Genomic DNA, 13978 nt, shown 5'->3' with positions numbered 1-13978 from the left:
GATTTCTATGGATGTGTTTATGTCGGACGTAGGATGTCGGACTGGTTCCGAAACTTAAATGCGAAATACCCACGTAATCACAGGGCTAGTTAGTAACTATGTGATCGTATTTTTTTTTTATAGGTCCTTAAATTATTATTAAAAAATTCTTGGCATTTTTTTTAATTTTAAGATATTATTATTTAAAAACAGACATTCGAAAAAAAGCACCTCTGTGTTGCACTTGTCCTCGTGTAACGAAACGAAAAATTAAATTGACATTGACATTTGACGTTTGAAAATTTGAGTTTGACGTTTGTGGTTTCTGTTGTAGCAGTGCGGCATCTTATAACCTCAAAATTGTAATGTTTTGTGTTTATTTCAGCAGAAAGCTTTATTTTCTGTGATAAAGCACCTTTAAAATATTTTAAACTATTAAAAAGTTAATGTGTGTGATCCAATTTCATAATTAACTTGTGTGGTGGTCGTAAAGATTCGCGCAATTTCGCGCATAAAAAGAATAAAACAGTTTTATAATAAACCCTACTGTATAAACATATGCATAATATTGCATTTTATAATAACTTATAGCCGTAATATTCAGTGTTCTTGGTTCTGTCGTTTAACTTTAGTTCTTTATAAACAAATTATTGCGATTTCATTGATTTAGTTGTTTCCATCCAGATCTGCTAATATATGTAATATCCAGTATGTAATATGATTCTAACTTTTATGAATAGACACATACAGATATAAATAACTTATCTATCGTTAAATGTTTAAATTCCTTCAAAATCTCTACCGTTTCACCATAACTAAGATAAATTCACAACCAAAACAACTGAATAAAAACCTTTATATTTTCAAAAGCTGGGATAAATCTTCATTTATATCCACCATGGATGAAACTAAGGCTAAAGATAAAGTCAGTCCTAGTATGGAAGAAGTTGTGCCAGTGAAAAAGATAAAGTTGGATGGTGATCCAGTCAGTCCAGAGAGGTCTATTAGGACTGTATCTACAATGTGTGGTGCTTGGAGGCCTGATGAGGTAGACGGGGGCTTAGTGCTAGTGTTCAAGACTAGGGACCCTGGCTTGAGTCCTAATCCAACAAGGGAGTGTGACTTCCCCGAAAACATCGAGGACTTCTGGGTAGCTGCATTTGCTGACTCCGAATCTGATCAGGTTTGTGTTATCTTTGTATATTATTAATTTTAAGCAGCCATAGTCATTAGGTAGTACTCTAATCTTACCAATTGTAACTTTTTTTTTGTCATTATTTACATTCAATATTTTTGAGAAACAGCGCCATCTGTAAATTTTTGTAGTAATTTATTTTGTAGCTCGTAGTTAACGTAGTACCGTAAAAAGTTAATAGATGTCGCTGTATTAGACTTGAATAACGCCCTCTATCCAAAAATTCATGAACTAGTTGCACAGAGTGCCAACTACTTCCTACTTCATATAATTTTGCCGTGTCTTCATATCCTGAGAAACAAAGCGTTAACGCGTGTATCCGCTAGATGTCGCTACTAGTTTTATCAAGTTTGTGTTTCTTTTTATTTAGCAAGCATTCGCTAACTACATTATCCACATTTATAAGTACTTTTACTTTGTTAGACATTGCACATTAAGTATGTATTTGCTAAAAGCCTGCTGTGAGCCACATAGTGCGTCCTGTTGTTGGAAACTTGGAACTATACCCACTGCTGTGATTCTAATGCAATTTCTTACTGTATTTCTTACCCACGGACTGACCTTTCAAGGTTTTATTTTGTAGTATAAAAGTTGAACAAAAGAAACACCCTCTTATGTTTCTCCTGTAATTCCTGTGGGTTGACTGGTAGCAAATGCTTTTAGCATTACGCCCTCCATTTGTATACTTATTTATTATACTTGTGCCATAAATAACTAAATCATTTATGTTGATCTAATCGACGACACTTTACCGTTAGGGCTGATTCATGCACTATTTATTTAGTGAGAGTGGTTATTATAATTATTTAGTAGGTACCTGTTTAAAGCACCATGGAAAACTGAGTAGTTTCGAAAATACATAAAGCCATAATAAACCCATTGTCCTTCACGGACAATCGTTGGCAATTTTCAACGAACTTCCATAGTTATATAACTACTAGCATGATATGTAAATTCAATCAAAAGTTATCTCCACTGGTGTGAATACAAATTCAGTGTAAATATTAAATCGAGTTCTATGTCTGTCCTGGCTTTGGTCACGGTTTACAGCGCGCTGAAATTTCATGATTCTTAATTCCTGTGTCGTAAGAGTCGAATTGCAAATGTTGCTTTTAAGGTACTTCATCATACTTGTTTTTTTTTATTTTTATTAGTTACAAGAATTATTATTAATAAAATATAACAAATGAGTTAAGTAGCTCGAATTCAGTAGAATAGGGAAAGTAATCGATAACATCACCTAAGCTAGAAACCCCTAACAATTAAATAAATTTTAATAGCTGAACCGATTTTCATAAAACATGACCAAGGTTGAATTCGCCTCTCGAACAACATCCAAAATCTAAATATTATATGTAGGTAAGTATATATAATTATGGAATCCAAAACCTCCTTTTTACAAATGAATGTATGAATGACTGAGTTTCTTTGCCTCAGACTATAGCTACTGCACCAGAATTAAATTTTACTTTTAATCTTAGTTACTTTTAACAGCAATTTTATGTACCCCCACACAACAACAAAGTACCTAATTCCTCACCGAGATTTCCTGTTCAAAATACTCCTCCGTGAAAATTTCCCCCCAGATTCCTGCTTATCACACATTACAGCATAATCTGAGGAATGAACTGAGACATTCACGCGACTACGCCGGCGGCTGGTATCCGACAAAACTCACAATAAAGAACGCACGCAAATTGTTTTACACAAATACCTGAGGAACCTGAGCACCTTGTTTGGAATTTTTAAAATATGGTTTATTAATTTTGTATTGCTGCCCCACGCCTGAAAAAAAGATTGTTGGATATAGGCAAAAGAAGATAGATAGAAGCGATCTAAAGCTTCCCTCGTCCGCAAAGTTTTTGGGGTCTTGCGTCCCATGCTAAGTCTTCAGGCTTTAAGTGTTCCGATAACAGGTGGGTGCGTCTTGCGTCCCATGCTAGTCTTCAGGCTTCCAGCGGTCCGATATCAGGTACCACAAGAGATGGCTGGATTAATGAAGGGTCAACTTGTCAATATTAAAAACACCGTAGGGCCCGCAGGGTTAGTGGGTCAGACTTAATATTCAGTAGGAGCTTGACCCCAGATTTTTAAAGCCAATTTAAAAGGGAACCTCGGTTTAGGAGGCCGTTTCTTTGTACGGTTTGGCCTTTCTTTTCCACTTATGTACTGCAAATGATTTGTAGAAAATAATAGTTTTTTAAAATTTAAATAATAGTGTGGAGTATGAATGTAGTATGAAGTATAAATGTAACAATAATACCATACTCTAATAAAACATATACCTACTTATAATATGTATCCAGTCAAAATAAATATAACTCTGGAAATTGAGGGTCGCTCTGGCCTAAGCTGTAATGGTTACTAAAGCAATGAAACCACTTACTTGTTAAAAAACATTTTGATTAAAAGACACAAAAATAATGCCTACCTTTTATGTCAAGTAAAAAAACAATATGTATACATAGATACAATGCATACTAGGTAATCTGTCTTGCACTTCACTAACACCGTGGTAACACTCAAAGCTACAAGCATAACAATGGCGGTACTATAATATTAAAATGCATTTAAATTCAACGCTGTTTTACTAACTTTTCATCGAAACAGCTCCAGTTTAACTAACACTAGAGACTGTCCGGACGGGAAATGAAATATTCCGTTTGCTAAGTAAATACTACTAAATTATCTACTGTGTCACTATAATAAACTCAATAAGTATATAGTGTTTAGAACGGTTTTAGATGCATTTAAAGTTAGTTAGCTTCATAACAGCCTTTAACATGTGGCTATGTTTTAAGGGATAAGTCATAGGCCCTTAGTTTCACATATTCAGCGGCAGTCCAATCAGATGAAGTCCCAAGTTCCATATTATTTTGATTGTTAACCTTTTATAATTGGTGTCTAAATATGCAGGAATTCTATTGATCGTAAAATTTTCGAAGAAACTAAAAAGAGACAAGATATCCTCTTGTGTAGATTGAAAAGAGACCTCGAAACCATACATCGGATAGTCAAACATACAAGTATTCACATAGTTATTTTTTTCTTTAAAAAAATTCAGACAACATATTTATTAAACTGTATATTTTTATTCCTCTTTGCAACAGTACTAGCATGAGTGCGGAACCCACTCTCGACAACAACAACCCCCGCGAGATCGTTCCAACGTTTACAAAACTGCGCTGCTAAAGTGTGTAATGTTGCTGCAACGTTGGATTTTGTAGTGAGAATGTGGAAAACTTTAAGCCGTAGAAATTATTCAATTCTATACAGAGAAGGTACAGACACTAACCAATAAAAAATATAAAATGGTACGGGTATAAATTAATAAACCCCATACTATATGTGTAGTAAAACCTTCTTAACCCTTTCACCTACCCAATAAAAGGCAATAACTTCAGTATTACCATAATAAGCAACACAAACAGAGCCAAACTTTAAATTACCATTTCGCCCAAACGGCTGCAAACGTCAAATTATTTCAAATGGCTGTCTCCAAACGTTCCGTTCCTCACAGAAACACCACAGTATTAATGAGCCTCCCTACCAACTGTTAAATGAGGCCTGCTCTTTACAAATGAGGTTAATTATGCCAGCAATCTTATAGCGTAAATCTTGCTCCTGTTTCACAGATAAAAGGGCTCTGTGGCGTAGAAATTCTGGTCTGTGTTATTGATGTGTCGATTTGGCGCGCACAGACTCTGGGGGTCCTGTGTTGTGAGTGTGTGATATTCTATTCAAGGCTTCTAAATTTGAATTCGGCTATTTATTTTATTTTTATATGGACTTCCGCTCCGTTTCGAGAAACCTCTGATGATCTGATGTGTGTGTGAGATGTCCCCATATATTATTACGAGTATATTATCTGTCTATTGGGAGATAAAAATAGTTTTTTTATTACAAAAGAATCTTCAATTCTTTTCAAGAACAAATTTTATCCAAGGTAAAGCAAATTCAGTGTGTTTCTTTGTGTAAATTGTACCTAACTATGCAACTGTCTGCAAGAGACAGTTGAAGAATCGGGGGTGTCCTGCGTTGGACATGTGTGTTAGTAAATTGTCGGTTTCATTAGTCCGTGGGTTGGGTGCATTTGTGTTCCTTCGAGTTTCCCCTTACAAAGATTAGTTGATTTGACCTGGAGCTGAGGTTGCGCAATTGATTATAGAAGATACTGGACAGCGACGAATTTAGTTGCAACAAGAGGGAACCCGGGACAAATATACTCACAAGCAAAGAAAAAAATCCAATGACAGTAGCACCAAATTACTCCTAACTGAAAAAAGGCCAGCTTAATGACGCAGTCTGCAATATTGAAACAGATTTAACAGCAAATCAGAATAATCGTGTTCAATTTTAAATTCAACGTTTTAAATATCTTCGGGGATTTTGTAAGTGGAACTTTTTTATTTCTCGTGAATAGTCGTGAGTATTGCATATAGCACTCATCGATAATGTAGGTTATCCGTCAGAGGACTAAGGTTACCGACATAGCTGTCAAAATATGCAAGCTGAAGTGGCAGTGGGCTGGTCATATCTGCCGAAGAACCGATAACCGTTGGGGTAGACGAGTTCTCGAGTGGAGACCACGAACAGGCAAACGCAGCGTGGGACGCCCTCCTGCCCGCTGGACTGACGACCTTAGGCGGGTGGCGGGTAGTGGTTGGATGAGGAAGGCCGAGGACCGAGTGTTGTGGCGCTCCTTGGGAGAGGCCTATGTCCAGCAGTAGATGATTATTGGCTGATGATGATGATGAATAATGTAGTGTTATAATAATGGTCGAAATGGAAGCGTGTCGTGTACATTATGACCTATGATCCTAACTTTTCTCCCAACCGTAGATGCATGAAATACATGCTTATTTTTCTTATGTTTCGAAAAAATCCTAAATTTCCAGATATCAAAACCATTTCTTTAAACAGTCTGTATATCCCTATAACTGACCCATTTTATTTGCTATCAAAATCTTGTTCAATTTCCGGTGTACTAGTGAAGGGTTCTTTTTTCTTATATATATATTTATAAACGTTTGGGGCACCCAAAGCGCAATTTGTGTTGGTGAATCATTGATATACTCTGCGGCATATAACTCTCAACGGTATGTCAGTTTTCACACTTCTTCTTCTATCGTGTGAATGCACTAAGCTAACTTCCTCCAGTGTTTTGCTACTCTTATTGCGAGATCATTGGCCTTCATCAGGTCTCCTTGACTGCACTTTGGGGCATTAGGACACTCTATAAGATGTCTGGAGGCTTCCGCAACTGCATAGAGTGCTGGCATTGGCTGGGAGCATATCCCATCGCCTTAAATTGTCATTGCTTAAGTTTTCACACTTACAAACAATGAAAAAGTTCCAGTGACAATAGCACCAAATTACTCCTAAACGGAAAAGACTAGCTTAACTATTACGCCGTCTGCAATATAGAAGTACATTTAACAGCGCATCAGAATATTACTAAATAAAATGATTAAGATTTTGATCAAATTCGACATTAAATTATTTTATTATTATTTTTTTGGCCTTGTTATTTTGTATATGTATTTCTTTTCTTTAAGTCTGTATTTTTCTTTTTGTTGTTGTTGCTGTCTATGTGTCGAAACTGTCGAATAAATGTTTCTTTATCTATATCTTTATCTTTATGTTTAAATGTGTAAAAAAAGTAGATCATTTAGTATTTGACATTTTGTAAGTGGAACCTTTTCATTGCTCGTGAGTGTATACGCTAAAAAGCCATTAATGTCAGAAGTTATGGACAAAATCTCATCGTATTGAAATTTTTGATTGATCGGTTGAGGGTGTTTTCATTAGATATTCCTAGTAGAAGTTGTTCAGTGTCGAATCTCGATAAACTTACGAATATACGGAACTTTTTGATGAAAAATACCAAGTGAGCGATTTGTCCGAGAACAGTGCGGCCGGGTTCCGTAGGTTGTGTAGGAATTGTACGGTGTGCTAACTTATTCATAATAATATAGGTAATAGTCAATTTTAGAAACGACTGGGTTTTGTTCTTGTCTTTTATGAAATCAATCATTGGTCTTAATTTTTTTAGGGTTCCGTACCTCATAAGCAGTGGTAACACACAGTGAATTATGTTTTATCAAAAAAAAAGTAAAAAAAACGAATTCGACTTGAGAAAATAATAATAAGTATACGTCATGAATTTAAGCATTAAAATAAAACACTATTTTTAACCGACTTCAAAAAAAGGAGGAGGTTCTCAATTCGTCGGGATATTTTATTTTTTTTTATATATTTTTTTATGTATGTTCACCGATAACTCCGCCGTTTATGAACCGATTTTGAAAATTCTTTTTTTGTTGTATTGGGTTGAGCTTCCAGGTGGTCCCATTTTTTTTTCAGAATTTTATCTCACCCCTAAGGGTGGGTAAAGGGGTAAAAACAGGGTATGAATTTCCATTTTGGACACATATTAACCGATTCTAATGAAATTAAGAACGTAAATATAGTTCTTATAACAATAAAATATGATGGTGACCTTGAGCTGATCTGATGATGGCAACGGAAGGCAGTCAAGGGAACTCCTCAACGGTATATAGCAACTACCTCGTGTTTAGGCTTGAATGATTCGTATTGATTAGTAGGACTTTTTGGTATCATTTGCATCTTACTTTTGATTAAAAATTATTGCAAATAAACTAAAAACTATAAAATAAAATAATAATTTAAAAAAATAAAAAACCGACTTCAAAAAACCACTAAAATGTAAGTAATAAATTTTATTTTTTTAAATTATTATTTTTGTCTTTTTACCTGAATTGTTAACTTAATTTGACGTTTCTTGACAAATTAAGTTAACAATATAAAATTAAAGTTAATTCCATTTATTAACCTACTGACTTATTGGTCGAAGCGTCTTGCGGGACCCAGATTCGGTTCGGAAATCCAGGCGTTTCCTGTCAGAACAATCATTACCCAACAGAGGGCGCTCATCAATCAACTTGAAGATTCGTTCGTTCATTCGTTCATTCATTCGTTCGTTTTGACTGCAATTTCCGTTCCGCCGGATTCTGAACTGCCGAAGTTATCTGGGACACGGTAATTGGACAAGGTTCTATTTTGTACTAGGTTTGACATGTCGGGGTTAAAGTGGGGCTTGATTGGTGACTCACTGTTTGGTGTTTCGGAGTCAAACGTTTTTGTTTAGTAAGAATTCCGCATAATTATTCTGCATTTCTATCCTATATTTTTTGGATCAAAATTATGTCATAATGGAAACAAATTCTGAAATTTCTTTTTTTTTAAAACGACCGAGAATAGCGTTTGACAAAATCATGTAGGTACTTAATACAAATTATTAGCTTGATGTAAAATAAATATGATTTTATAACAAAACAACAACATATAAATAGCAGACTTACCAGCAAAGAGATAACCTTGCGCCAAAACATATCAATGAAAATCCGGGTTAACCAAAGCGCATAAACTATAAACTTTGCCACTAGAGAACCAAAAAGAGGTGACCAAACCTAGTTACGACCGGCGGACGTGACAGCCGAAATTGTATTCCCGTTTTTAACAGACTCGTCTGGTTAATCCCGACATTAACTGGGCAATCCCGGGATTAGCGGATTCCCGACTTTGACGGTAACATTTCCTCTCTACTCGAGTTAAATTAGCCAGTTTATCCGGCAGTTTCCGTATTTTCCTACTATTGTTTTTTTTTCGTAGCAATTTATACGGAGGTTTTACTGATAGTTTTTGGGATGAAATCACTTTGAGGTTACACTAAGTAAGTTTTAGTAAATGCCATATAAAAGTGGTCAGATGGCATCAAAACTAATTGCCCTGTTTACTTTATTAATTAAAATAATTATAGAAACTTAATATGTCAGTACCTACGTATGCTTATAAAAATATACTAGAGCTTATAATTGGAATCACATTGTGAAATTTTGTGACTACTACGTGTATGAGTATTTTATTCGTTTACTGTTTAACATTAAAACAATTTCGGACTCAGACTTGGCCGGTTTCCTTTCAAAGAAAATTTAAGGGTGGCACAAACATTAAATTAATATTCAGGAGGCAATGCCCCGACGCCCTTTGATCATAAACAATTTTATGATGGTATCAATTCTAATTTATGGTTCGTCGTGTGTTTCACGTAATGCCGCGTCTACACTTCTCGCCTGAGTGTTTGCTCGCTCGCTGACAGTGACAAACAAATTTTGGCTTTTATATTAGTTTTATGGATTAGTTTGTGCTAGGTATGTTATTGCCAGTCCTACATATTGAAAATGTATCACCTTATTATAGAACGAAGACTAAAGACAATTCTAGTTTAAACCCGATTTTAAACTCTAAGGCCCAGTTTTTTGATCCCTAGTTTACTCAACCATTGGTCAAAAATGGCTACCATTATTTAAAAACCAACAAAAGTCGTATGCAGCTGTCATGCTTGACAAGTGACTTGACTAATGGTTAAAGTTGACTACGGATCAAAAAACTGGCCTGTTTCGCTATGTCTGTATAATGACTACCTGTGGGATAAAATACATGCTGTCACTGTCTAAAACATATTACATATACATTTTGTACTGAAGTCTGTGACCCAATAAATTTCTTATAACATATTTACCGGGAGCGACAGCGTGTGTTTTATGGGTATTTCTTATTCTTATAAAAAATACTGTCTTACGTAAGAATCGGCTAGCTGGAAGCACTCATAGTTGTTAGGTATGAATTAAAACAGTAAATCATATTTTTTATCATACAGGCAAGTTAATTATGCATTAAAATACATAAGCCTTGTATTTATAGATATCAATATCCCCCCCAAAATGTCACAGCCGTGCGATGTCCGCTCACCGAATTCCTCAACAAAATATTTTTCTGGAATTAATTGGTACTTTTTCAGACAAAAAATCATTATATAATCATTTTATATGCAATTAACTTATCACAATACATATATTTCATGTTGTTTAGCTAAGTAAGTTTAAACCAAAACCTTTCGTAAAGTTTGTCTGATGTTTTTTTGTCACAGCCGTGGCTCGAAATATTTACACTTGAAAAAAGGGTAGAAGTTTGCGACACGTATCTGCTATAACTATATATTTTTCTGCTATATCAACACTGTATGACCTACCCTTTCTTGGCCGGCATGAATGGTGGAGTGTAAATGAATAATATTTTTTATGTTTTATTTTATAAATTAACACTCTTAACCTGTCCAGACCGTGTTCAAGTTATATAAGGTAAGCTCAACTGTATTGTCAGTTTGTTTTTCGTAATTTATAACTTAAACAATGTACTTACAGATAAAAGTAACAAATTGCAAAAATAATGATGAATTATAAAATAATGTCAGGCACGGTGCAAAAATGTCACAACCATGGCAGTCACAGCCATAGCTTTCTGAGGCCATGGTCGTGACATGTTTTAACATGTCACATCCATGTCGAACATGGATGTGACGTAACTACCTAAAAAAATATATATATAGTTATTCCGAAGGCACAAACTTTAATTTTATTTCTGTGAAAACTTTGATTTGGAATATTGAAAATGAGATTTACGCCATCAGTCATAAAGTCGAATTTTTAACAAGGAATTTAATTTGTCACAACCATACTTTCACACCTCATTTTCTACCCCTTGCAAAGCCTGTTAAGCTTGATTGAAGATATTAAAATTCATTATTTTAAATACACTTTCCAATAACATTAATAAAAAAAATTAAAAAAAATAAAATTTGTAAAAATTTTTTTTTTTCCTTTTTTGAGAAATACCCTTATCCCACAGGTAGCCATTATCCAGACATTGTGAAACAGGCCCTTAGTATTAATATGTTGTACAGATTTGGAGTGCGAGCATGTTAGCATCAACCGGCAAGCGAACGTTCGCTTTTTATTCCAAGTCTAACCTGTGTGTAATAGGCCTAATTTTATACATTAACTACACCTAATCACCTAGTAAAAGGCAAGAAATTGTTCTGTGACGTTGTAATCGTTAAATTAATTTAAGAGATGAAATCAATGTAGATTGTGCCTTTCTCATTGATTTTATTCGTATGAAATGTTTATTTTATATTGTAAAGAGATTATATTTATGGACATGGGACTGATTTGAGACAGTAATTTGAGTACAGATTATATGATTACAACAGTTATATGATTACAAAAATTAAGAAGGTATTTTGTGTAATGCCATGTGCGAAAAAAAAACCACGGGAACCTATTCCAAGGTATCGATGTAAAGCCTCGCATTTAGTATTTACAAAAATAAATGTAGGTAGATATTTTAAAACGCCTAACTATCTACGGAGAAAAGAATTAAGTCTTATATACCAGCGGTGAAGCTCAGCAGTTCATTTACTTGCCTCCAGCGACCTGAGAGTTTAGTGATGGTTGACCAGTCGATATACAGTTCACGACAATTTTCGTCTTTACTCTATTATATATTCTATTATATGCGGGTATACGACTGTACGGGCCTTCGTTTGGCTCACAAATGGAACCTTTCACGAATATGCACATATTCCCGTATAGCATTTTTTTTCGATAAAGGAATAGATGATTAACTTAGATCTTATTTAAGACTTGCCCATGTTTATATTGTTTATGCTGTTTTGTTTATTTAGGATGGAACCGAACCGTCCCGTCTTAAGGTGTAGGTAAATAATTATAACATTTGAATTTATTGAGCAGGTTTTTTTTGGAGCAATTTAGTATTTTTTTTGCTAATAATATTATATTGCTGTTTTTATGTCGAATTAATATTTTCCATTCTATTCTAAAGTCGATACGCAAAGTGCAAAAACATCGACACGTTCCCAACACTAGCGTGCAACTGACTAATGGCGGCTTTTCACCGGCAATTCTCTTTTAACTCGTCGGCCGTGCTTCTAATTACGGGAACTGAGCTCTTGTGTAAATTAATACGATTCCTCGGCGCAGATTTGAAATGCGTACTTGTGTGTTCTTTAAATTTCCAAGAAAACTTGTAGAAGTCTTTGTTTATTTTTTTGTGGTATTCAAATTCATTTATTTCAGACTAAAAGTCCATAAAATAATAATCATACAAGCACAATATGATTTCATTAAAATGAAAATGAGATAAAGTACCAATTTATGTATTGAGTTAATTTTAGTTATAATTAAATACATAGGTTTAGTTTGTATAATATATAGGTAGTTTAGTTTGTAACATTATTTATTATTAGGCTTAAGTTACTATCTCATAATAATATATTGTAATATTTCCTCTAATTTAAATAAAGGTTCATTAAATACAATAAGTAGGTTTGTGGATTCTGCCAGGACGCCCACGTTGGGCGCCAATCGCTCAAATATTCTAGAGTATTCTAGACATCGCAGTATTCTTTAGGTACTTCATACTAAATCCTTAATTTCTTATGGTCTTGCTTTTTTCTTTTATATTGTAGAAAGAAAACCACCTATGAACAAAGAGCACATTATAACTGTTCCAGCAAATAGTGAAACGAATGTGAGGAATAACAAAGTATTTTATGATTCCAACGAACTCTATAAATAAAATTGCAATCTCAGTTCAGACAAAGAAACAAACTGTTAAACTTAGTATTCGACCTCTGGTATAGTTTTAGACATAGATAAATATTACATTGCTGAAGCTACAGGGGGTCGCTCTAGCTTAGGTATATATACCCACGTATAACGAAGATACGAAAATCTGAAATTAGGAGTAAAATATGCTTGTAAAAATACGTTATAGATTAAATAAACACTCTTAATTTTTCAGGCAATGAGGGTAGGTTTATTCCTTTAGGTATAAATTTACGGTTTATTTAAATGAATAGGTACTTATGTTTATTCCTTTAAGTATAAATTTACGGGTTATTTAATAGTTTAAATGAATACTTATAAATGTACCTAATACTTATTAAATAAATAACTACTATAATTCTTCAATTTTTTTACTATCTGAAAATACTGCTCTAATCTTAATGATTAAACATAATCATCATCATCAGCTTAAATTAAAAAAGTTTCTTCAACGCCGTAGCCCGACCATGGTTTAGCCATTCCAGTTCCCAGCTATTACTAATAATAGCATAACTTAGTCTATACTTTTCGCTTATGACTCCACTAAACTACCTCCAAAAGTTGCCCTGTTTGCTAACACAATCAGAACTTCAGGGTACAGTGAGAGAACTAAAGTTTATCTAGTTTCTCTTTCGTTCTTAACTTGTGCGTGGGAAAACCTAGATTGAAATTTCTGGCAGAAACTTGACAGTCCTCGTCTGTACGAAATCACAGGTAGAAACTGATTAGTGGTGGGCCCAATGGCCCGGGTAAATAACATCAGGGAACTTCGTAGAATATAATAAAAGGGGGGCGATTATAATAACTCTGGCAAGATCTTGATTATGTTGATTGAATTGCTTATTAAACTGACTGAGGACGGTTGCGGCTAATGTGGAGCCAGGTATATGACGTACATAGACTGGATTTATATTAATTTTGGAACAGTTGTCGAAATTGGACCCTCAACCGGCTGGGTTTGAAATAGTTGGGATAGAACTTTTTTTTTTTTTTTTTTTTTTTTTTTAATAAATGATTATCACTCCACAGACTTTATGTCCGTGCCTTTTGAAGAGTGGTAATTTTTATGAGATAGTTTTTAATTCTTTTATCTACTTTCTACTCGGTAAGGAAGTTTAGTTTATATATATTATCTTTTATATATATTTATTTTGTCTTTAGTTTATATATTCTTTCTTTTATATATATATTGTTCTTTTTCTCTTTTTTTTTTTTCACTGCTGGGGGAAAATCCACATGGACACCTGGGAAG

At 34.2% G+C, this 13978-nt stretch overlaps 1 protein-coding gene across 4 annotated transcripts in view; it reads left to right on the top strand.

Annotated features, from left to right (window-relative positions):
* The first annotated feature begins 299 nt into the window (after positions 1 to 299).
* Positions 300 to 13978, top strand: part of LOC105397923 (pseudouridylate synthase RPUSD2) — a 333895-nt gene continuing 320216 nt past the window's right edge. For 2 of the 4 annotated variants that reach the window (XM_048627342.1, XM_048627334.1), the window contains exon 1: positions 300 to 1162. In XM_048627342.1, coding sequence (XP_048483299.1) covers positions 755 to 1162 — 408 coding nt within the window. In that variant the 5' untranslated portion in view covers positions 300 to 754. The remainder of the gene's footprint in view (positions 1163 to 13978) is intronic. The other 2 variants (XM_048627349.1, XM_048627371.1) reach the window with 2 other exon arrangements.

This window comes from Plutella xylostella, chromosome 4 (genome assembly GCF_932276165.1).
Source record: "Plutella xylostella chromosome 4, ilPluXylo3.1, whole genome shotgun sequence".
In the NCBI taxonomy this organism is placed as follows: Eukaryota; Metazoa; Arthropoda; class Insecta; order Lepidoptera; family Plutellidae; genus Plutella; species Plutella xylostella.
This window is presented reverse-complemented; position numbering and strand designations above follow the sequence as displayed.